This window comes from Sorex araneus, chromosome 5, assembly GCF_027595985.1.
Source record: "Sorex araneus isolate mSorAra2 chromosome 5, mSorAra2.pri, whole genome shotgun sequence".
NCBI classification, from domain to species: Eukaryota; Metazoa; Chordata; class Mammalia; order Eulipotyphla; family Soricidae; genus Sorex; species Sorex araneus.
This window is the reverse complement of record NC_073306.1, coordinates 73,289,187-73,314,822: the sequence shown is the minus strand read 5'-3', so window position 1 is coordinate 73,314,822 and position 25,636 is coordinate 73,289,187. Positions and strand designations below refer to the sequence as shown.

General features: G+C 45.1%; 1 protein-coding gene across 1 annotated transcript in view; it reads left to right on the top strand.

Annotated features, from left to right (window-relative positions):
- MCOLN2 (mucolipin TRP cation channel 2) overlaps window positions 1–20,869 on the top strand; it is a 61,293-nt gene extending 40,424 nt beyond the window's left edge. Inside the window, exons 9-14 of the mRNA XM_004603317.3 lie at window positions 440–589; window positions 2,270–2,371; window positions 2,481–2,603; window positions 12,008–12,214; window positions 13,646–13,767; window positions 19,522–20,869. Coding sequence (XP_004603374.1) covers window positions 440–589; window positions 2,270–2,371; window positions 2,481–2,603; window positions 12,008–12,214; window positions 13,646–13,767; window positions 19,522–19,558 — 741 coding nt within the window. The 3' untranslated portion in view covers window positions 19,559–20,869. The remainder of the gene's footprint in view (window positions 1–439; window positions 590–2,269; window positions 2,372–2,480; window positions 2,604–12,007; window positions 12,215–13,645; window positions 13,768–19,521) is intronic.
- Window positions 20,870–25,636: the final 4,767 nt, after the last annotated feature.

Sequence of the window (25,636 nt, the reverse complement as noted above, 5' to 3'; positions counted from 1 at the left end):
CATGAGTTGGTTGGAGCTGATCATGAGCATTTAATATTTGAAATATTTCACAGACCTGAAAGTGTGCTTCCAGGGGAATGGATCATTGGGAAGGTGGGTGCCATCATGCCTGCTCTTTTTTTTTGGCGGGGGGGGGGTGGTGGTTCACACCCGGCGATGCTTGGGGGTTATTCCTGGCTCATGCACTCAGGAATCACTCCTGGCAGTGCTCTGGGAACTATATGGGATGCTGGGGATTGAACCTGGGTCGGCCGTCTGCAAAGCAAATGCCCTGCCTGTTGTACTATCGCTCCGGCATCATGCTGCTCTTGATGTGGTTCTACAGAGTGCAGAAAGGCAGTATCCTAACATTTTGCAGCTACGCACACTATTTGGCACTGGTTGTCTCTTTCCAGCAGGCAGTGTGGTTGGTGAACTATTTTTTGACTTATTTCCTCAGAGATTTCTAAATTTCTTCCTGGAAAAGTACAAGCGCCATGTGTGTAATGCTGACCAATGGGAGTTCATCAACGGATGGTACATCCTAGTGATCATCAGTGACCTCATGACAATAATTGGATCCATATTAAAAATGGAAATCAAAGCAAAGGTGAGAGGTGCCTTACTTGTAGTCTGTTGTCTTTTCTGTCCTTCTGGAAAAACTGAGGCTCTCAGATATCGAAGACCGTCTTGGAGCCTATCATGTGATTGTCATGATTTATTTTCCTCCTCACACCCGTGAGAGGGAAGCCTTCCCCAACCCAATCCCACTGGAGGTAAAATAAAGAAGCTGATGCTCTGTGGAGGATGACCATCTTATGACCATCTTATGACCATTCTTTGGGATACTGAGTGTAGCACCTGCTTAGGAACTGAAATTTGAACAGGTTGTTTGTTTGGGTGTGGAAGGAGCAACTGACCCACGCACCAGTCCAGCCAACAGTCCGTGGTGATCATGCTGAGCCCCGGGTGCGTGACGTATGGGGCCGAGGGAGGGTTTACGTGAGTGCACACCTTAAAGTCACTGATTTCATCTCCAAACTAAGTCTTCACTCCTCAAGCCAGACTTCTCCCATCTACACCGTGCTGCCAGTGAACAAGCCTGAAGAGACTCCGACAGCCAAAATGTCCCCTTTTCTCCATCCTGACTACCTCTGACTTTCTTCACACTAGCTTCCTCACAGGCCTGGACTGCTCTAATAGCTTCCTCTTTGATTGGTCTGCCTCAACCTTATGTTTCTCAGACATGGGCACACAGCTGTTAAGGTCATTTTTCTGGAAGTATTCTAAGACTCTGAATTTTCACTCTTCTGGGATCATCTTGGAATGAAGTGCTGCCTTTCAACTGGTTGACACGGAGGGCTCATTTTTCCTTCCTCAGAGGAGGTTCTGTTGACCTGGACAGTGGGGTTCCAGCACAGACCTCTTCCCCTTTGTTTCCCACACAAAGCTTTGAGGTCAGTCAGCACAGTTCTTTGCCTCAGTTTCCCTTTCCTTTTCAGGATACCAGAGTGATGTCAGGATATCGAACCAGGGACCTCACCATCTAGCTGTGCCCCTTCTTTTACCTCAGTGCTCACTGACCCTTCAACGTTGCAATTCTCAGTATCTTGCCAGCTCTCATCACTGTGCTTTCTTCAGTGTTAGTCCATTTACCTGTAGCTCTGTCTCTCAGCCCCCTCTTGCTATACCCGTGAGAAGCCAGTTGGTTATGATGAACTGGGCATTGCATGTCTCAATGCACTTAGCATGTTAGAATTGTGCTGGTGTTCTGGGCTCCTCAATTAGACCAAGAATTTTGGAGGAGTAGGAGCAGGATTAGCAATCATATTGAGCTTTCTTTCAAAAGTAACTGCATGGTATTTTGGAATACTTATATATTTTTTCATGACCAGGTTAGAGCTAAATGCAGTTCCCACCTAAGGATAATATTATTTTCTAAATTGGTTCAGGGCTGGGAGTAGCTCAAAGAACTGAGTTCATGCTTTGGGAGGCCTAGGCCTGGCATCACGTGGTCCCCCGAGTACTGAGCTGGGAGTCAGCCCTGAGCACTGCCAGGTGTGGCTCCAGAACAAAAGAAGAAAAACAAAAGCAAAAAAAACAGCTCAACCAATCAATATGCTAAAAGAAAATAAATGTGCTTGGAATTGTGCATTGCTTTCTTCTTTTAAACACTTAATATCACCCATAGAGAGGCAGGAAAGCCGTTCTTTCTCAATCATTTTAAAGTGAGGTTGATGACTGAGTGGCGTGAAATGCTTACGCATGTGTCTTGTGTTCCATTCCTTAGAACCTCACAAATTATGATCTGTGCAGCATTTTGCTTGGAACATCTACACTCTTCGTCTGGGTTGGAGTCATCAGATACCTGGGCTACTTCCAAGCTTATAACGTAAGGAGGATGCAGAACTGCTTTTGACCAACTGGGATTGATTTTTATCTCTGTCTTAGGTTTTAGTTGCCACTTTCTCCTTTACCCCATTCTGTGACTTTCTTCTCAGGTACTTATTTTAACGATGCAAGCCTCTCTGCCCAAAGTTCTTCGCTTCTGTGCTTGCGCTGGTATGATTTATCTGGGTTACACGTTCTGTGGCTGGATCGTCTTAGGACCATATCATGCCAAGGTATGCAGTGCTTGTGTTTCCTTCTTCAGATGAGGTACTGTTGACCCTGGACAGTGGGTTCCCAGCCCAGACCGCCTTCCCTTTATTCCTCGCACCCAGTTTTGAGGTCAGTCAGCACAGGTCTCAGCTTCCGTTTCCCTTTGCTCTTCAGGATACCGGAGTGATGTCACGGTATCGAACCAAGGACTACCCAGTCTCTAGAGCACACATTTCAGAGTTGTTTGGAACTGGGTTAAGGGGTAATATATTAACCCCACTGTTCACCTAATGAAAACTGTTCAGATCATTATGAAAAAAAATTGTGTGAGGGAATTATTACAAAATTTTTCTAAAGTAGCAAGGTTTTCATTCCAGTTAGCTTAGGGGAGTGGACCAGTATCACTCAGAATGTCCCTATCAGGTATGTGATTAAAATGATAGCCCATTTCTGTCTTTGAAGGTGACTTTTACCATAGCTTCATCTTCGTGCTTTCTTAGAGATTAGTCAGTGGCTATATTCTAAACTGTTGCGGGGCTTTAAGTGGTATCATAGTTACGGGAATGTCAAAGTGTTATTGTCAGATGTTATACTTTAAAATGATACAACTGATTGTCAACTGTGTGTGTAAGTATATATATATATATAATATATGTACATATGTGTATATGTATATTGATGTCCCACTATATCAGGAAATGAAATACTGTGGTAGGCCTTGTTTTGTTTATTTTTTCTTCTTTTGGGGCCTTGGGCCACACCCAGAGATGCTCAGGGATTTCTTCTGGCGCTGTGCTCTGGGCTCTCTCCTGACAGGGTCACAGAACATATGGGGTACTGGAGATGCAGCGTACTCAAAGCAGGTGCTTTACCCACTATGTTATCTCCCCAGCCTGGGTAGATCTTGGTTTAAACCAAAAAAAAAAAAAAAGGGAAACAGAATTATTGCAACTTGCAGTTTTTATTCCATGGGCATTTGGCAATTGGAACAGCAATTAAACTGTTAGCAACTGTCGCTTTATGTTTATGTGGTAGGCACTAGATGAAGCATAGCTGTCTTCTCTTATTATAGCCTGGTGTCCTGTTATTTTGTCTTAAGTCCTCTTTAAAAAGAAAGGGGTGAAAAAAAAAGACAAAAGATTATTTAAGGTTCATATAACAGCTCAGCCTTGTTTGGAACCATTATATTAACGAAATGTGTGACTAAATTTGGTTTGCAATCTATCGACAAAGCACGAACAATCTACAAGACTCAAACCTTCTATGCTGTTTCATCAAAGTAAATTTAAGAACATAAAATTTCTCCCTTTTAAAAGATCTCACTAAATGTGTTCAAATAGGGTGGCTATTTCTTCTATTTGAGAAAGCTCTATACCAAGGAAAATGACCATCGCGGTAAATAGTAAGCCTTGATCATTTTATTATCCTTCAGTTCCCATGCCATTGCTTTCAAGGTGACTCGTGAGTAAAAATTGTTCTTGGATATACTATTTTTGTTGTCATGTTTTGGAAGACACCAGCTGGTGCCCTGGGCTTACTCCTGGCTCTGTGCTCAGGCATCACTACTGGCAGTGCCCAAGAGACCCTATGTGGTGTCAAGAGATCAAACCTAGCTAGATGCATGCAAGGCAAGTGCCCTACCTGACCCTGACGTTCTGTTATCCCGTATAAATATATAATCTTCCTGATCTGCAGAACTTACTGTCTTTGTGCCCAGGAAAATCTATATCCCCACCCCCACCCCCGCTGCCCGCGAGTGCACTTCTTGGTTTGTTTCCGATTTTTGCCTCAAGCTCTGGGTGCGTTTACACATTTTTGTCACTAGAGGACAGTGTTGCTCTGTGTGGAATAAATACAGCGCCTAAGGAGTTTGACTAAGGCACTGGCCCCAGGCCTAGATGAGTGGGCCTGTCTCCTTTGCCCCCTCCCGTTCTTATTCTGGAAGGTGCTTAGCTAATGTTGCTTGAATTTACTGTGATACTCAACTAAAATATGCTAAAATTTACATGCTAAGTGCTAGGTCAGGTGCCCAAGTACCTTTTCCTCCTTCGCCGTTTACCGTCCCAGTAGTACTGTGGGGAAAATTATTATTTTTATGGAAAATAGGGATTTCATAGGCTAGATAGCTTTCTTGAGATGCACTCTTGGTGAATGGCAGAGATAGGATTCACACCGAGGCCTGTCCGACCCCAGGGCATTCGCAGGTCAGTTCTCTGTAGGGCTTTTCCTGGTGTTATCCCAGCGTCTGCTGCAAAAACGTGTTTGGTTTGATTCCAGGACAGATCTGGGAGAGGACTGCCGAGTGCTCACTGCTCTTGCTGTGTGTCAGGGCTCCCCAGGGAAGCGACGTGATTCCGGGTTCATATGCTCGTGTGTCCCTTCAAAGGACGGGGGAGATTAGGACACTGGGGACTGGCTCTGGATAGCAAGACTTCTTCAACCTTTTCCACTTGCCACCTACCTTTGCTAAGAAATAATGCAATAAAAATATTTTCTGAGTGCTGCCAGAGACACCGCGGATTCATTCTGTGGTTGATTTTGAATTACTTTTTGGTTGCTGTTGCTCAGACCTTTCGATTGTTGGGAACTTTCCATGACCTCTGCACTTGTTTATACTCCCTCCATGCACCATTTGGGGTCACGACCCACCACTAAATAAGTAAAGCTAGAGTACAAATGTGAGGAGCACTTGAGACAGAGCCATGGTGTGCTTTAGCATTCGCCTTCGATAAAAATGCATAAACTGATGACCTTGATTTCAATCATGTAATTAATCCACTATACCCAAAATATTATTGGACCAATAGCATAGCGGGTAGGGCATTTGCCTTGCACGCAGCCAATCCGGGTTCGATTCCTCCATCCCTCTCAGAGAGCCCGGCAAACTACCAAGAGTATCCCGCTTGCATGGCAGTGCCTGGCAAGCTACCCATGGCGGATTAAATATGCCAAAAACAGTAACAAGTCTCACAATGGAGACGTTATTGGTGCCCACTCAAGCAAATCGATGAACAACAGGACGACAGTGCTACAGTGCAGTGCTACCCAAAATATGACTTCAGCATGTGCTCAGTAATAAAGGCTGAGGTGAAACTGAAGGATAGTCCAGCACTTGCTGAGCATGAGGCAGATCCGGGTTCGGTTCCCAGCACCCTATGGCCTTTTGTGCATGGCCAGTACAGCCTCGGAGGTCCAGGTACGGCTGGGTGCAGCCCTAGAGAACCCCGGCATTATCAGGGTAACCCTGGTATCTCCGGCAGTACAGGACCTGAGCAACATCAACATCGTCACCATTGAACTGCCAATCTGGTTGGTGCCCCCTGGCATTCCTGAGCACTGTTTGGGAGCCCCAGCCCTGCCCCTAACCCCCAAATGTTGGGATGTGTTGTCTCTTTTTCTCTTTGGAATCAGGTGTTGCTTTCTCGTGGCAGCACAACTTAATTAGGACTAACTACTCTGTAGGCCCCGTGGTCAGTCGTGGCCAGGGGCTCCAAGGTCCCCAGGGCCAGTCTTCCAAGCCCCCACTGTCTCCAGGCCGCCCGGCAGGTGTGACGCTCAGTATCTCATGAGCGGGAGTTGCAGGGGGCCAATTGATCCACTTCCTGTAGTGAGCCAGGCTGAAGCTCTGTCTGGATCTGGATTTTGTGCTTTTCTTCCTCATATAGTTTCTTCTTTGAATTAGAAGTGAAATTTTTTTCTTGCCCCAATACATACATCTCACACACACATACACACACACACACACACAGACACACACACACACACAATCAGAATGTTCTGATTCCGCCACAGACTGCTAAAGCGAAAACCTTCCACGTGCCTTCCACAGATCTCTGAGAGCCTGGGCTGCACAGCAAGCATTTCCTGAGAGCTTTAGAATCACAGCAGCCCTGGGTGTGGAAACACTAACTCTTTTACACAAACAAACTGAGAGCAGCTCGGAGGAGCGAGAATTTTGCACTGCTGGCAGAGGGACATTATCCACCCCCATCCCCCAATCCCGACGTTAGCTTTCTGTTCTCTTGCTAGACATCCGATTTCAAGGGTTTGGCTGAAAGAAAGAGGAGACATCATACGTGTTGGGCTGATGTTCATTCCTGCACTAATGGACTTTGGCACGGCATCCTTTTAAAGTGTCCGGGCACAGAGGGCGAGAGACTGTGGATGCTTAATAATTTAAGATGAGGTTTGGAAGTGCATTACTCTAATGTGGCTCTTAAACTTCCAGAGCACATTTATATTTTTCTTTAAAACTGTGAGGCATGAATGATAGTCTTACATTGCCCCATTTTACAAATGAGAAGAACAAAGGGTTGAATAATGGCTGGACTTAGCTGTGCCAGGGGTGGCAGTTGGGCAGAACCCGCACCGCAGGTTTTAACCTCTGGTTTGGGCTAAGTGGTTATTTTATGCAAAAGAACTGCAGGTCCGGTAGCACACTTCACCTGACCATTGCATAAGATTCTTAGCACCAGCTCTTGAAGCAGATTTTTCTGTCATTTTTTCACATAAGCCCTTGTAGATGGTTTTTATACATCCAGATGAAAGTTCTTTTTTTTGGCCTTACGAAATGATCATTTTGTAACAGATGATTAGTTTCTTGCTGGGAAGAAACTACTGGGATTTTTTTTTTTTAAATCGGATACTATTTAATATTTCTCAAATGCTTACTGGAAGTTTAAGTCTTGACAGGAATCTCAGAGGGCAGGTACTGTGGCTTATTTCCTCTCTGTATCCCTACCCTCTGGTCCCTTCTGGGGCATAGAACATGGTTCAATATGTTTGCCAAATGAGCAAGAAATAAAGAGATAGAAGTGACTGTGTTTAGAGGTTGGCGAGCTGGGAATAAAAACAGTTGCTGGGGCTGGAGAGATAGTACAGGGCTCAAGGCACTTGGCGTGCATCTGGCTAACCCCGGTTCAATCCCTGACACCCCATTCAAGCTTTGCCAGGAATAGCCCCTGAGCACAGTTGGTTATGGCCCTCAAATGCACACCCCTCCCCCCAAATGAAAAAGCAAGAGTTCCTTTGAAAAACTGTCCTTCCTGATTGGAGGCGAAGGGAGACCTTATTTCTCTTGATCCTGAGTATGTGTTATAGGGGCCATGTCCAGCATTTCTAGGACCCTCGAGTCCCACCCAGTGGGATGGGGGTATGGGCTCCTTCTTGTGATCCTCAGCCTGATGATGCAGTTGTAGGGGAAGGTGGCATGGGGGCTGGGCCTTCAAGTCACTGCAAACCATGAGCTATCCCACTGCAGTGCTCTTCTTAGCCTCCCTTGGTACATTTTCGAAGCTCGCTTATACTGACTCTTGTTTGTAGCAGCCATTTTGTGTGGTAGCAGATCACTCAGTAGGTGCCTTTTAAAACCTTTGTTGGTTTGGAATAAATCCCCTGTGCACAGAGGAAGGGGAGGTAGAAGGGGGGAAGAACATGAATGTTGAGACAGATTCAGATTTGGTATTTAGACTAATACTAAGTAATTGCACAGGAAAAAATAAAGAATGAGTTCAGTGTGAACTGGCTGTCTGCACACTGGAGCCTAAAGTACAGACCGTTAGGAGTTCTGGAAACTAAAGAAAGGAGTTGGTCAGATTCCAGAAGGAACTAAGAAGTATGAATTATTTATGCTGCTGTCACGGTTGTCGGATTTCGCTGTTGGCCAGGGAAATCGGCGTTCACTTCATTGTCTTAAAGCGAGGGGAGGAGATGGGAGATGTTTACTCTGGGAACTGCCTGTCTTGCTGTTAAGTAATTTACATGTTGTTAAGTGATTTCCTCCATGGGACATTCCCACCAAGTCTCTGGAGAAGAAATTTAGATCAGTTTCTTCGGGGTTGTCTCGGATGCCTGAAAGGCTTGGGAGCCATCCTTGTTTGGGGTGTATTTGTTTCCAGTCTTTCCCCAGCGCCTCCTGCCCCAGAGCTGTCCTGAGCCGGGAGGGTAGCTGTGGTGGATGCTGTTTCATCAGGGTGTGGAGGTGAAGTGTGTGAACACGGGCGGTATCCAGGTAGTTCATTCATCAGGAGCTGTTAGGCTGAGAACACAGCACCTCGGGCTTCCAGGAAGCCTGTTTTGAAATGGACTTTCAGCTTTGTCTTAATTGGTCATTGAGAAGAAGAAAAAGAACAGATCAGGTGACAAGAAGAAATGGTAGGAGCAAAGAGAAGAAACGGACCTGGCTACAGTTCAGATCGGTCTCAAGTCTATCAGTTCCATGCCTGCTGAAATAAAAGGGGGCAGGACCACGATAGCCATGCGATTTTCAAGAAGGTCTCATCAAGAGAATATTCTATCAACTGGCTTTCTTGGCTATTGATAACTTACAATGTAGGGGAAGTGAAGTAGTAGACTTTGTACTTTTTAATGACTTTCAGTTGACATACAAATATTAGTTTCAGGCAATAATACGATTCGACATTTGTGTACATTGTGTACATCATACTAAGTCCAGTTGCTATCTTAGCAACTTTCAAAACAGCAATATCATATTATCAGTTAGGGTCCCCTGCTGTACATGTCCTTATATTATTTATTTCATACTAAAAGTCTGTAGTTTTTTTTTTATCACCTTTAGCCATTTTGCCTACTTAACAAGTCTCCTCCCCAATCATATTTCTGCCTCTATGATATTTTAATTATTTTTATTTTTCACATGAAAGTGAATTAGATACTTGCCTCGCCATATCCAACTTATTTCACTCAACGAAATACCCTCAGGATGCATCTATGTTTTCCCAAATTTGTTTTAAAATATGTATATATATATGTATTCATTTTTTTCATGGCTAATAGAGTAGTTTTCCATTAAATATCTTTTTCATTCTCTTTATCAATGAACATTTGGGTTATTTCTGTATCTTGAATACTTCTGGAAAAAATACTCCAATGAACCTGCTGTGCACTTGTTTCTTCAAATTAGCAGTTTTATTTCCTCAATAAATATCCAGAATTTCTTGATCAAGTGCAACTTTCACTTTTGTGAGGAATTTCCATACTATCTCGAGGGATGGCTGCACCATTTACATTCTCAGCAATGATACAGCAGGGATCCCTTTTCTCTACCAGTACTTGTTTTCTTAGGTTTAGTTTATTTTTATGACAGAGCTAAAGTGGCAGTCTCACTGTGAAAGAAAAAAAAAATGGAACCTGGCGTTCTGAGAGAGAATAAGCACTGGTTGACCATGGGGAGAGAAAAATGTAGCCACCTAAGGCGGAACTTACCAAACCTTCGAGTTTTCACTTTCCCTCCAGATGTTGCATATTGTTCCATGAGAGAAACAACCCAAAGGCCTTAGTCTGTGAAATTTAGATCAGACTGCAGCTTGAACCCGGGTGGGGGGTGGGGCGGGGGCTGAAGAGGTTGAAGTGGAGGAACCCTTGGAGGTCTCTATAAAATCCAGATATAAGCCGACTTCGGAGTAGAGTGGAGAGAGATCATCGTAAGAGACAGATTAACCTTAGCTGACTGAAGAGAGAGGAGACTGCTAGTTCAACACAGTTTCAAGCACTTGACAATTTCAGAGGTAACGTTTCTTTGGCATGATACGAGAATCGCTGACAGAAATAGGGAAATCAGGAAGGAAAGTCACATTCCAGTTAGAATGCTGGGTGGACAGTTATTTTGTTGCACATAGTTGGTTCAACTCCCAAGTTGGTGTTTCTCCTCGGTGGCACTCATCAGAGACTTACTGTCCCCAAAGCCACCCTGACCTAATAATGTACAGTCCTAAGACTGTCTGAGTCTGAATTTGGTTGAGGACTCTACAGTAGCTTGTTCCACGTGTTTCTGGAAAACTATTATCTTTTGCCGGGTGGGTCATTATTATTCTCCACGTCCATCTAACAGTCAATCCTCTGGACCTTGCAAGAGAGGTTCTGCAAGTGCTGGTGCTTTTGGTCTTCGTGGCAGTTGGTGGCTGGTCAGCCTCTGAAGCCAGGATTCTAGGGGGATTCACATTGCCCTGGACTCAGTTTCTGAACCCCACAAAGTATATAATGTCCACCTGGCATTGCAGATTTGCCTGGTACTGCCTTGACCCCATGAGTAATCTCTTTCCTTCCGTAACTAAGTTTTCCCCTCAGACTCTTCCTTTGCCCTCTCTCAGCCAGACCCGATGCTGCCTTCACCCTGACGCGTCTGCCCTGGACAGACGTTTCCATCCTGTGAGATCTTCCACAGACCACAGTTCCCGTTTCAAAAGACAGGCCAGATCATGCCACTCTTCTGACTGGAGTGTGACGCTGGCTTCACCTCTAACCTGCCTCACTCCCAACTCTGCAGGTGACCAGACAAGGCCCTTCGTGTCCCAGAGCAGACACGCTTCTCCAGCCCCCGCTGAGTCTCGGCACCAATGTCCCCTTAGTCACGGAGCAAATCCTTCCTTTGCTGCTCCGTTGAGCGGCTGGAGCTCGAGGCTCTCGTGAGGATTGAACAGCCCCGGCTCTTCAGAGCAGCTGCTTCCTCTCTAGGCTGTGGTCTGTGCAGGTGGGGGGTGGGAACCTTGAAGAGGCACAAGCCATGATCATTCTTGCCTAACTGACCTTAGTTCTTGCAAAGCTGGGAGTTAAAGTCTCCCACTGAGCACTTTCCTGGCCCCATCTTTGGTTTCCACTGTGCTCAAATTACAAGCACCCACAATTGGAAAGGTGACAGGGAAATCATTTATCTAGAGGAATTTCCTCAAACCTGCACTATGTCAGACAGTCCCACCTGAGTGGCTGTAGAGCATAGCCGTGACACTTCTTCCAGAAATTGGTTTGGCAGAATGTAGCCTTAAAAATGTCAATAACTGAGACCAAATAATGGGGGCATGTGGGGGTGTGAACCATTATGTTCGTTGCATTGTTTTTTATAATAGCAAATCTCAAATAGTTAAGTTTGACATTTCCAGGGAATGAGCTATTATATGGGAAATGTTCTCTAAGAGCAAATGGCATCGGGTTTAGCTTGTGTTAAGTAGGAAAAAAGTCAGAATCCAAAATTGTTAGTTGATAAGACCACAGATATATTTAAGTAAGCATAGGAAAAGACCCAGGAATGAGTGAGATTGTTTTGAGAGTGTGGCACAGAAATTTGAATAATGTTTACAGCTTACATTCTGGTAGCTACCGTAAAGTGAACTGCTAAGGGGCTGGAGCGATAGCACAGCGGATAGGGTGTTTGCCTTGAATGCAGTTGACCCAGGTTCAATTCCCAGCATCCCATATGGCCCCCTGAGCACCGCCAGGAGTGATTCCTGAGTACATGAGCCAGCAGTAACCCTTGTGCATCACCGGTTGTGACCCAAAAAGAAAAATAAATAAATTAAATGACCTGTTAATTTTAATAACAATTATGTAACTTCAGCAAGGCAAATTAACCAGGTACTTCTCTCCACTGGGGGGCCTAATATATCTCAAAAACTATTTTTGGTTCTTCTTGCAGTTTGAAAATTTGAACACAGTTGCTGAGTGTCTGTTTTCTCTGGTCAATGGTGATGACATGTTTGCAACTTTCGCTCAAATCCAGCAGAAGAGCATCCTGGTGTGGCTGTTCAGCCGCCTCTATTTATATTCCTTCATCAGTCTCTTCATATACATGATTCTCAGCCTTTTTATTGCACTGATTACAGATTCTTATGACACCATTAAGGTAAGTCATCGTCAATGTTTCCTACCAAAAACTGCTGCTAATTGTGTGAAGATGGGAACTTTGGAAACAAATAGATTTGTTTTTCTCTGACTTACATTCTATATCTTTTGATTGGACATTGAAGTTTTATTAAAAAAAAACATTTTAGATGTTGGAGGTTAATTTTAAATATGACACCTCAGTTGGTCTGAACACATGGTGGGAGAGAGTAAGGGAAAGGATGAGGCGGGGTTGGCTAGGGGAAATGAGGGTCTGGGGCTCCCCGCTGACAGGGGTACCTTCCTGATTGGCTCTCTGACCCTCAGGCCTGGGCAGTGGGTCTCACCAGTGAGGGCGATCACCACCCGACACTCCGGATAGCCGGTGCCTGCACATTAAGCAATGCAGCTGTGCTCTCGCACTGCAGGTTTTCAAACTGTGGCAAACTGAGTTTTTGTGGCTGTTCAGCGTCTGCCTTCATAAGCCACCCAGGGGGTTCTGAATCCTTTCAGATGCGGGTTCTCACTCATACCTATTTGCCTCGGGTGTCACTGCCCTCACAGCCCTTGGGTTCTACTGTACATTCCTGGGTCGCAGTTGGCATCTGAGCAACCAGGCTTCCCATGTCTTGTCTCGGGCTATTCCCTCTACTGAAACCCTTCTCAGCTGACTCACAGGGAGTAGTTCATTAACATCCAAGCCCTTTGTGTCTGTGGGGGTGGGGGACTCGGGGGAGGGGATTCATGTTCATGTGGGAGCAGATGACTTAGCAGTAGAGCTGAAGGTGGAGAGGAGAGTTACATTCCCTAGCCCTCTGGGTTCCGTCTCTTTTCTTGGCAGGGGGGTTGGGGGGGTTCTCCCCAGAGGGTCTCAGCAGTTCTTGGCCAAACAAGCCAGAAGTTCAGTGTGAGGGTCCACACATGTATGTTGTTTGGGTCCTGTGGTGCTTGGGATATCGGCGCCATTCGGGCAGTGTTTTAGGTCCTGACATGGATTTGACAGTGTCCCTGTGAGAGCACCAAGTGTGATGACCTGGTGGCTGACCTCACTCGTAGCATAGCCAAGTTGGGGGTATGTCTCAGAAGAGCCACTCGGTGACCAAAGGAAGCAGGGACCTCCTCCCACACAGAGTCTATGTAGGAAAGGGAGGCCTCGGTCCACTCGAACTCTGCAATATTTGCCTTATTTCTTCATTAACACCTCCCTGCTCTGTCTCATCTATCTTTCTGGAGTTTTCCTTCAGACTGTTCTCGATTCCCATGGTGGCCCTGGCTTGTCCTTCTGGGACTGACCGACTGAGTCATCGTCATTAATATCAGTTCTTGGACTTGAACTGGCCACGGGGGAGGACTTTGTGGTACTAAAGGTGTGATTGGTGTGTTTACAAAAGGAGCAACTTCTCAGGCTCTAGAAATAAGATAACATTGTGTACTTTTTTTTTTTTTTTTAAAGAAATACCAACGGAACGGGTTTCCTGAAACAGACCTTCAGGAATTCTTGAAGGAATGCAGTGGCAAAGAGCAGGTTCAGAAGGAGCCCTCAACCTTTCTATCCTGCATCTGCTGTCTGAGGAGGTCAGTGTATGGTTTACCCATGTTAGGGTCTGGTTTCGATAATTTCCCCCTCCGAATCCGCACAAAGAGCTCAGCCAGTAATGTAATACACAAGCGGAGTTTACTAAGCCAGCTGGCTGGGGTCAAGCTTCTAGGCACACAGGCCCAAGCAAGACCTCCGAACAAGGGAAAAGCCACAAATTTTATAGTAAGTGCTTACATCTGCTTACATCCTAACCCACACGTACGAATTTTAACAAAAACATAAGTGAAAATACAAATTTCATGATTCAGAAGAAAACATACTTTCAAACAGTACAAACAAGCAGTTACAAACAGGTGATCTAGACATGTTTTCAGAACATTCTGGCAGCTACCCACCCTGCTTTTGTCTGGGTGGCTTCTATAGACAGTGAATAGTGGTTATGAAACTGTTTGCCAAGGCCAACTTTTCAGCCCAAATGACCTTCCCTCACTGATGCTGAGGTGAGAAGCAGGGGTTTTAAGAAAAGGTTTAAGTAAAACAGGACGTGGAGCAGGATCTGGGCATGATGGAGTCGCTCCTGCCCTGCTCTGTGTCCAATACCCAGAGCTGCTCAGGCTTTAGGGTCCTTCCAAGGGTAACACTGTGCCCACAACCAAGGCCACTCACGTGGAAGATCAGTCATTCTACACCTCGGTCATCCCAGTGAAGTTCGCTCCCAAACCAGGGGAGAGAGCTTCCTTTCTCTTGGGATCCACAGGAAGGGCCCAGAGGACAGGTTGGTGGCTTAGGAAGTCCAGGGTAAGACTCAGGGCCTGAGCTGAATTCATAGGGTCACACATGTGCCCAGGTAACTCTGACTATTTCACAATCTGGAGTCCCTCGCAAAGACAAAAACAGTGGCATGGTTGAAATCTCTTGGGGATATAATAAGACTCAAGAAGGAACGAGTTATATTGCTGCATTAAAGAGAGTTAACTTGTAAATGGCCAAAAGAGATGTCATTAGTTTATAATTTGGTGGGCAGGTTGTAGAGCCACACCTAGTGATGCTTAAAGCTTACTCCTGGCTCTTTACTCATGGACCATATGTGGTGCTGGGGATTAAACCAGGGCCGGCTACATGCCAGGCAAGCACCTTAACCCTGTATTATCTCTCTGGTCCTATAGCTCATATTTTTAATTAATTTTATTAATTTATTTGTGGTGCCAGGGATCAAAAACAGGATCTCAAAGATTTGAGGCTTGTGCTTTGCTGCATTCCTGGTCCCAAGGGCCTTTCAGAGGTGGAGAAAAGTTTTTCTTTCTCTTTCTTCTTCCTCCTCCTCTTGTTCCACTTCTACCTCCTCCTATGCCCAGGAGGGCACAAGGACATTCACCTTGTGCTTATGGCTCCTATGGTGCCAGGAATTAAAACTTGGGTCTTCACCCATGCCAGGCATGTATATGCTCTACCATTTGGAGCTATCCCCACATCCCAAATAACCTCTGGTGTTTTGTTTTGTTTGGGGGACACACCTGCAGGTCCTCAGGGCTCTCTTTGAGCTCTGCACTCAGGGGTCACACCTGGCAGGGATTGGGGGACAAAACGGAGTGTGGGGGGATTTGAACCTGCATTGTCTGTGTGCAAGACAAGCGCCCTGCTTGCTGTCTTACCCCTCCAACTCCAATACAACTCTATTTTAGCCTTTGCAGGGAATCCCGACTGTAGGGTAGTTAAGGTTACCTCGACACGTATGTGACCCTATGAATGCAGTTCACGCCTTCAGTCTTACCCTGGACTTCCAAAGTCATCAACCTGTCCTCTGGGCCCTTTCTGTGGATCCCAAACATCAGGGCTGCCAGGCCGACCTCAGTGCTTGAGGGAGGGACTTGAGTTCACAGCCTCCTGCTTGCTGGACATGTGCGCTCAGCTTTCAGGCCTTTCTTACTGGGATTCGCACACAGTAGGCTGTGGAGCTAGAGCGAGAGCATAGCAGGTAGGGCATTTGCCTTGCACGCAGCCGACCTAGGTTCCATCCCCAACATCCCATGTTGTTCCCCAGCACTGCCAGGAGTAATTCCTGAACGCAGAGCCAGGAGTAAGCCCTGTGCGTAACTAGGTGTGACCCCAGAAAGCAAAACAAACAAACAAACAAACAAAAAACAGTGTGCTGTCTGATCATATCAGTGCATGGGGAAGCCCTGGGCTTTGAGCTCAAAGCATCATACTTTTTGGACAAGTGCCTTAAGCCACAGCCCACAGTCTGGAGCACACCTCCTCACCCCAGTTACCTTTCTTTTTTTGTTGCTTTTTGGATCACACCCAGCAATGCACAGGGGTTACTCCTGGCTCTGCACTCAGGAATCACTCCTGACGGTGCTTGGGGGACCATATGGGATGCTGGGAATCCAACCCGGGTTGGCTGCATGCAAGGCAAACGCCCTACCTTCGGTCCATCGCTCCAGCCCCCAGTTACCTTTCTTGAGCAGAGGTGGGAGCCTGCCAGTGAGGGAGCTGCATGTCCTGGCATGGAAACATACACCCATAGCTCCTCATGGGCTGGCTGTATTTTTGCTCAGAATCCCTCAGGACACATAGGAAAATGGTCTGGAGCCTCGCACCCTAAACTCTGGGCTTAACTCCAGATGGAATCAGGTAACTGAATGTGGAGTTGTTAAAATATGTGTTCTAATGGGAAGTTATGGTTTATTATCGGTTAGTTTTTGAAACATACACCTATTTTTTCTATGCAGAATCATGTAGAAATTGACATCCACTTGCCTGAAAAATTTCTGTATGATTCAACGTAGAAAAATAGGTATAAATTTTTCAGACAAGTGGAAAGAGCATATAAAATCCTGGGCTAGAGCTTAGTGACAAAGTATTGCTCATGTTTTGGGAACTGCATGAGTGATAGGTGAGGATGGTGGTCTTCTAAAAATTTTTTGGTTTGTTGATTTGGGGGCCACACCTGGTAGTGCTAAGGGATTACTTCTGGCTCTGTGCTTAGGGGTCATTCCTAGTGGGGCTTGGGGGACCATAATCGGTGCCTCGGATTCAAGCCAGGTAGGTAGAGTGCAAAGCAAGTGCTTTAGTCACTGTGCTAGCTTTCTGGTCTGTGAGGGCTGTGGTCTTAATTGCCCCATGCTTGCTTTGATCTGAAGTCAGGGGTGGGTTGGTTAACTAAAATTCCCTCCTACAATGTTTTTTAAAAAGGAATCTCTGAACCAAATTCCTGGAGGAAGATGGGGGAACATAATTGCTACTTAAAACCACAGGATGTAATTTCTGTTAATCAATTCATACTATATCTTGGGATTTGAAATTAGATGATTGAGCATTGCCAAAGACTGTCTGGTAAATATCAAATGAGGCCTTCTGAGAAGAGTCAGGTTTTTAAAATCGCATCTCATCCTCTCAGAGCTTTAAATTGTTGCCATGGAAGCGAGGATAAAGGGAAATTAATTTTCTTAATAGGCAGCTGCCTCCTAAGAGGCACCTTATAAAAGGGAAGTCTCTTTGGAAGTTGCTTTTCTAATATGCCATTAACTATGAAGGAAAAAAAATATTCATCAAAGAGTGTGGTGGTAAATTCTGGAGTGTGACCAAAAGCGTTTTGATGCTCGATTTTGGGAAGATTGGTTTGTGCCACAAAATAGACCCCGGAAAATTGTTGAATGTGTTCTTGCGCATCCTGATGGGGCAAGTGCAGGATGTGGAGGTTGGACCAAGGATAGTGAGTAAGATTGGGGCTGAGTGGTGAGAAGGCAGAACCATCAGATTGGTGAGGAGAGGCCTGGTATGAAGAACAGAAGCATTAAATGAAATAGCATCCACCAAAGAGAGCAACAAGAGTACTGAATGTTCTGAAGAACAAGGGTGTTGAATGTCCTGAAAACGGAATAGCAGAAAATAAAACGAGGAGTGGTTGTTCCCAAAGATGGACGTGCATGTGGCTTGCTAGAGCAGTTGCTGTTGAGTAGTTGGACCAAAGCTTTGATCCGCAGGAGGTTGGTTGAGGAGCCCCTGGAGATCAGAGCATCCTACAAAGGAAACGGATGGTATTGGGGCCTTGAGAATAAGTTACAACATCGACTCCATCTCCAATAAAGTACTCTTTTCTTTGTTTTGTTTTGTTTGGAGGTAACCCCAGTGGTAAGCCTCAGGGCTTACACCTTGATTTGTCCTGAGTGCTCACTCCTGGTGGTATTCAAGGAACCATGTAGAGTATCAGGAACCAAACCCCTCTTTGTTTTGTGCAAGGCAAATGAAGGCTTTTGCATGTGTTTAAGGGTTAGGACCCAAGGACAGAATACACTTAATGTGAAGTGAGCCGACTTTGCAAAGACACCCCCTCCCCCCCACAGGGAACCTGGCAGTAATTATGTTGAGCTGTTGACCCCAGGTACAGCCTCAACAATCACTATCACCCTTTCTAGGTCCAGCAGCCCAGCTGCCACCACCACAGGCTGACTCCTCCTTGACTTAGTGATGTAGCCTCTAGCTTGATCATCAGTTGAGTGCCCGAGTTTTCACTTTAGATTCTGCTGCTTACAGGAAGCCATGTTCTTTGAGTGATGCCAGGATGGTGACACCAGGATGGGACACACATGAAACATCCAGTTCTAGCATGATAGGGTTCTTAGAATGTTAAGTTTGGCTGAACATATAAGAGATGAGGGGCTAGGAGATAGCGAAGAGGTTAGAACACAGCCTAGCATGCACCCAAACGGGGTTTGAGTCCTGGCAACACAGTGGTCCAGAGACTTTCAGCACCTGGGTTCGCCAGCACCACAGGACCCAAGCAACAACGCATTCTCGTTGCTGGTTAAGAATCAAGAATTGCCAGTGGGACTCTAGGGCCTCCTAAACAGCACTTGGGAACCCACCCTCTTCGCCCCCAAATGCAGAGTTAACCTTTCCCCTTTCAAGCTGCAGCAATGAAAAAAAAAATCATCAAACTGCTCTGCTAGCCTCTGAGTAGGCCAATAGACTTTGTCAAAGAAGGGGCTTGGAGGCCGGAGTGATTATGTGGTGGGTATGGTGTTTGCCTTGTGTGAGGCTGACCCAAGATTAATCCCCAGCATGGCGTATGGTCCCCAGAGCCACACCAGGAATGGTCTCTGATCTCTGAGCTCAGAACCAGGAGAAAGCCTTAAGCACTTCTAGGTGTGGCCCAAAGACGGAAGGAAGGAAGGAAGGAAGGAAGGAAGGAAGGAAGGAAGGAAGGAAGGAAGGAAGGAAGGAAGGAAGGAAGGAAGGAAGGAAGGAAGGAAGGAAGGAAGGAAGGAAGGAAGGAAGGAAGAGAGGGAGGGAGAGAGGGAGGGAGGGAGAGAGGGAGGGAGGGAGGGAGGAAGGGAGGAAGGGAAGGAAGGAAAGGAAGGAGGGAAGGAAGAAGGGATGGAGGAAGTAAGGGAAGGAGGGAGGGAGGGAGGAAGGAAGGAAGGAAAGGAGGGAGGGAGGAAGGAAGAAAGGAAGGAAGGAGGGAGGGAGGGAGGAAGAAGGGATGGAGGGAAGGAAGGAAAGAATAAAAGAAGGGAGGGAGGGAGGAATGAAGAAGGGATGGAGGGAAGGAGGGAGGGAGGGAGGGAGGGAGGGAGGATTGTATGAGGTGCATGACTCCTCAAAGTGGAACAACATCTACTCAAGCCAAAAACAATGTAAATTGCCATTCTTGCTTTTTTTTCTTTTGTAAGTTGCACTCAGAATATTTATGACCTGTGAGTGTCTAAAGTAGAATATTTCTGTTCTAACTTAAAAGATTTAAAAATTACTGTTCTCTTTTTCTTTCCTTCTCCTTTCTGTGACAGGAAAGGAAATGATGAACACTTGATGCTCATTAATTAAACTCTGAGAAAGACCATCGTTTCCAGTCCCTTATCCAGTGGCAACACAGATGGACCCCAAACAACTGGGACAGGCGCTTCCAAAAATGCAGCCTTATTTAATTGCAAAGTGGAGGAGGAGGAGGACTGTCAGCTGTCTCACCACAACTGAACTTCAAAGTTCCCGTTTATAAACTTGGATAATGAAGCACAGACCACAGTGAACTACTGGGCATTAGTGCAATAGAAATGAAATGAAAACAATAAGATTCTGTATTGATCTTTTAATTTATGACATGATAATGTTGAAGCGGCCAAGGATCACATTTCAGAGTGTACGAAACAATGGTGTTTAAAGTCACGTGGCTAAAGAAGTGTGTTTGTCATCAAATCAGAGTTTGTTTTAAAAGAGAGTTTTGAGTTGAAAGACAGGTAGTTTATTTTTTGTGATTTTTATTTGTTTTGGGGTTTGGGGCCACACCTGGAAATGCCCAGAGCTTAGTTCTGGCTTGACATTGAGGGATCACTTCTGGTAGGGTTTGGGGGACCCTAGAGAGTACTCAACCTGGATATTCAACCCAGATTGGCCACATGTAAGGCATGTGCCCTACCAGCTGTACTATGGCTCCAACCACAGTATGTGTTTGTTAGCTCATGGTTTGCACAGGAACAAAGTTGATTGCACTGCCAAATTAGAGACTCCAAGGAGAGGAAGTTTTAAGAATTTTAAAGAGCACACTCAAATCAAGAAAAAGACCTTCTACAGTGGACATTTCTGAGACTACTTTCCTGAAATTTTCTTCTGTTGCATAATATGAATCAAGTTGATCTATTCAGTGGGACAGATAGGAAAGAGTCCCTTGGATATCTCATCACTTGTGCTTATCACTGATAGTAAATATGTGACACATGGAATTCATAGTGGTGGTTGCTTTTCTTCATTGAATTCCACTGTGTTGGGATGGCCTCTACTCAAGCAAGTAAATAGGGCACTTTTTTTCCCACATAAGAATATTTTTTATCATAACAGATATAACTCCTCCTATTTTTGTAATAGGAGTAATGTACTCTCAAGTCTGTTAAATATCTGGTCTCTAAAAAGAAGTTCTCATTTCCTTAAAAGCTGCAAAAGAGATATGGGGCTAGGATATCAGTGGTATTCAGTAAATATAGATGAAAATGGCTTGAGATTAAAATTATCTCATGCATACTTCTCTTTTATACTTGAAGTATATTAAAGGTCAACTCTTATACATTTGTTGGTGAAGAATACGAGCGAGGCAGGATCCTCATTCCAGGGATCATGCATTTGTTCCTCTAGCCCCTCCCCGGATTATCATTCTTATTCTCCCTTCATCTTACCTTCTCCCCACACTTTCTTCATATGGCAATTTCAAATCTGGGACTGGAAATATGGCTGTAAAATAAATGATTTGTATCCACATATAGAATATCTTCCTAAAATGATCATTTTGGATTCTTTCCAACCCCTCCCCCCAAATTATTCATAGTTCTGTTTGACTTTTAAACTAAGGATCACAACTTAAACTCAAAATTCTGGGGTCATTTGCAAGATTCCAGGATCATTTGTCTAATTCCTTGAATATACTCCCAATATTTAGTTGGTCTCTGCACAGAATTGCTATGCTATGCTATGCCTTTTGCCTAATCATCAGCTGGGGCTGCCATTTGAATGGAAGATTAATGATAGTCTTCCATATTATGTTTTTCTTTTCTCGACCATTATAATTCCTCTTTTCACTCTAGTTGCACCTGATACTTTCAGGAAGAAAAATAATTTTCAAGGTTATGCTGTATCTGTGGAAACATTCGATTCTTTTTAATTATTTTATTTCATTTTATTTTTATATTTTTGCTCTTTGTTCACACCCGGCAATACACAGGGGTTACTCCTGCCTCTTGCACTCAGGAATTACTCCTGGTAGTGCTCAGGGGACCATATGGGATGCTGGGAATAGAAACCGGGGCAGCCACGTGCAAGGCAAACTCCCTACCCGCTATACTATCGCTCCAGCCCCTCTTTTTAATCATTTTAAAGGATAGTCACATAACTCATGTTCTTGTTACTCTTCTTATAAGCAGAGTCTGAGACAAACTATTTGGTCTTCTACTCTGAGTCTCCAGTTTTCACCTGTTCTTCCTGCTAATTAGTTTTAATCTGGAATCTCCAACCCTCATAAAATAATAAAATGTACTTCTTTGGCTTGCAGTGACACTCTCCAAGCTGGACACAATATCCTAAACAGTTTGTTTGTTTGTTTGTTATTTTGAGTGGCAGGAGAGGAACTGTGTAGGAACTAACTACACAGATTTGAGTTAATACCCCACCTGATCACATAAACCTGTGGCCCTGGGTAAGTTGCACACTGCCTCTAAGTCTGAAGATAAACAAACTGGAACTGACATCAAATAACTTATGCAAAGTCTAGCATTGAACTGAAACCTGAGCTGAGAGTCCTTTTGACTTTCTGCCCTCTAAGTAAGTATGTTCCACAGAACCTGGGAGTGGTGAATTTCAAGACCTTTCATCAGTAGCCATCTGTACGGGCTGCTGTTCTCTCTGTATCTCCTTAGCCACATCACTGCATCACCCTGGGCCTTCATTTCCTTATGTGTAAAATGGGGATAGTGAGGATTTGATGTTAAATCATAAAGTGCATTGGGGCTGGAGCAATTGCACCGCAGGTAGGGCGTTTGCCTTGCGCACGGCCGACCCGGGTTGGATTCCCAGCATCCCATAAGGTCCTCTGAGCACTGCCAGGAGTAATTCCTGAGTGCAGAGCCAGTAGTAACCCCTGAGCATTGCAGGGTGTGACCCCAAAAAGCAAAAAAATAAAAATAAAAAGTAAAGTAAACCATAAAGTGCATAGAACAGGAGGTGTGTTATAAGTGCTTGATGAATGTTAGATCTTCCTAAAGCTCTTCTGGTGTGGCCTACAAATAAATGTACAGTTCCACCAAGAGGAAGAACTTCACTTCGTAGTGTACCCTTTTGGTGGACATTATTTTCTTTTAATTTTTTTTAATTGAATCACTCTTAGATAGACCTTTACAAAGCAGTTCATAATTAGGTTTCATCACACAGTTTTCCAACACCCATCCTCCTGGTGGACATTATTTAAGTTAGCCCTTCAAGTATGCAGAGGTTGCTGACCCAGCTCTGTCCAGGATGCAGTGATAAATTTGGTGATCAGCTTCCACTTGGTTGTGGAGGATTGGCACGGCAAACTGCCTACCTACCCAATTGCCTCTGGGGAAAATGGCTCAGTCCTAATGGGAGTGGAGAGGTCCCAGAAGAGGTCCCAGAAGTACACTCACTGTTCTAGGCCCCTATCCCTGGACCCTGGGTGAAATCTTCTGTCTGACTAGGATTCCACTGCCTTCTCACAATGTGTGCAGAATATAAGTCAGCTTGCTCACCAGTCAGTTACTGATTTGTGGTTGCAAAAAAAAAAAGGAAGTACTTAGCAAATGCTCCCCAGGAAATTGGAAGACCTTCCCTTAATCTCTGCTGTACCTCTGCATTGCAAGGCAGGGCAGAGAGGGTTGCTAGGCTCAGGACCTCAGGCTTATGAGAAGCACAGAAGTTCAGCCTTTAGATCCCGAGCTGAATAGCAAGTCACTCTATTTTGTGCCCACGAAAATCAACCCCACATTGCCTTTGATGTTCAGGGAACTCGAGTTGGGGGCAAGCATGCTCGGATGAACTGCTCCTTTGGCTTGGTCACAACTGCATGTCAGCTTCAACACTGATGTGCTGAGACCCAAGTCCAGCTAGCTTAAACAATTCAGCGGTATTACATGAAATGGCTTGAGTCCACCCTGTGCTCTTTCGTTTTCAAATGTGGCACACTTCATGAATTCGTGTATCATCTCTGGGCGGTGGTCACATCCATCTTCTCTGTATCATTACAGTGTTAGCACAGTGTGCTGCTGAGGGGAGCTGGGACCCCAGTTTAGGCTCAGTGAACATTGATTTGGTTGGTTTCACTGAACTCCATTGTCATGTGTCTTGAGAAAATTGTATCTTGCTAACTCCCAGGCTTGGACATCTTCACTTCAGGATTCCAATTCTTTCTCTACCTAAGGTTTACAAGTTCATGCTGCTTGTTAAACCCGCATGCAGGTAGTAGCCCTTATATGAGCAGGTGAGTAAGCACCCCCAGGTGAGACCTGTTCTCAGGTTGGTTTTTGTAGAGAAAATGAAGAGCAGACATGGAAACGGAACCAGATGCTCCCACGTGCGGGAGTGAGGGCGAGCATCTCTCTTCCCGGAGCTCCTCTCCTCCGGGCATCTGGCTGTCAGTCCTGGGTGGCTCTAAGGTCCATTCACAAAGGGTCTTGCATTCTGTTTAATGCTCTGCAAACACAGCCTTGCAGTTGTTAGTGCTTTTTTCAGTCAGCCTAGCAATTCTGTGACAACTGATAATTAAATGACTTTATATCTTAGTGAGTCACTCAGGGATTTGAAGGTTAGGAACTTAGCACTTTATTACTTCTTTAAAGATAAATTCTTTTTTTTTTTTAACCAGTGGTATCTGAGGGTTACTACTGGTTCTTGGCTCAGGGTCACTCTTGGCGCTGCTCTCTCTCTCTCTCTCTCTCTCTCTCTCTCTCTCTCTCTGGCCCTGAGCAGTTTCAATTTAGTAAGAGGAATGCTTTGTGTGTGTGTGTGTGTTCAACACAATATTTTTTCCTTTAAAAATTTTTGATTGAAATAATTTGGCTTAAAACCCAGTAGAGGTTTCGGTTTTATAGCTTTCTAAATCAGCCATTATATTTCCTGCTTTATGTTCCTACCCAGAATGCTACTTTTCATCCATCATGTAACACCTTTTCTCCTAGTTTCTGTCATCACAAATAGGTGGCTGTGGGCTGTGTGTTTCATTTTTATTTTTTCCAGGAATCTGGCAGGCAGGGGACTTTGGGAGCCACACTGAGCTGTGCTCACGGTTTACTCCTGGCTCCATGCTCAGAGACTCATTGGAGGGACTCAGCGGACTATACAGGTTGCCAGATATAGAACCTAGTCAACCTCATGTAAGGCAAACATCCTCCCCACTGTACCATCTCTCTGGCTCAGCTCTGTGATTTTATTCTTGCCCTTAACCTTCCTTATGTTGTTGAGCTGTGAAGATGGTCACACCCTTGTGTGAAATCACAGTAGTAATGCCAGTGATCACTGTCTCCCAAAGATGGAGATGAAGTTAGCTGGTTGCAGATGCACATCAATGTTCCGCGTCTCACTGCCTGGGTGGATGCTTTGCTCTTTACCTCCCACTCACCATGCCTGTTCTCCATCATAGAAGAACGCATTTTCTAGATACCTAGTGAAGTTTTTCCCTTGCTAGAGAATGAAGTTAGGATGGTAGGATGGTTTACTTTCTTTTTAATTAATTAACTAACTTTTTATTGAATCACTGTGAGATAGTTACAAAACTTTCCTTCATGTTTGAGTTTCAGTCATACAACGTTCGAACACCCATCCCTCCACCAGTGTATATTTTCCACCACCAATGTCCCCAGTGGGGCTGGAGCGATAGCACAGCAGTTGGGCATTCGCCTTTCATGCAGCCGACCCGAGTTCGATTTCCTCCACCCCTCGGTAGAGAGCCCGGCAATCTACCGAGAGTATCGAGCCCGCACAGCAGAGCCTGGCAAGCTACCCGTGTGTATTGGATATGCCAAAAACAGTAGCAATAAGTCTCTCAATGAGAGACGTTACTGGTGCCTGCTCAAACAAATCGATGAGCAACAGGATGACTGAATACTGAATACTGAATGTCCCCAGTATCCCTCCACACACCCCCCCACTCCACCATCTTCCCTGCCTCTATGGCAGGCAATTTTCCTCTTACTCTCTCTATTTATGGGCATTATGCTTTGCAATATAGATACTGAGGAGTCATCATGCTTGGTCCTTTTCCTACTTTCAGCACACATCTCCCATCCCAATCAATCCCTCCAACCATCATTGACTTAGTGATCCCTTCTCTACCTCAGCTGCCTTCTGCCCCAGCTCATGAGACTGGCTTCCAACCGTGGAGCAATCTTCCTGGCCCTTGTCTCTTAATTTTTT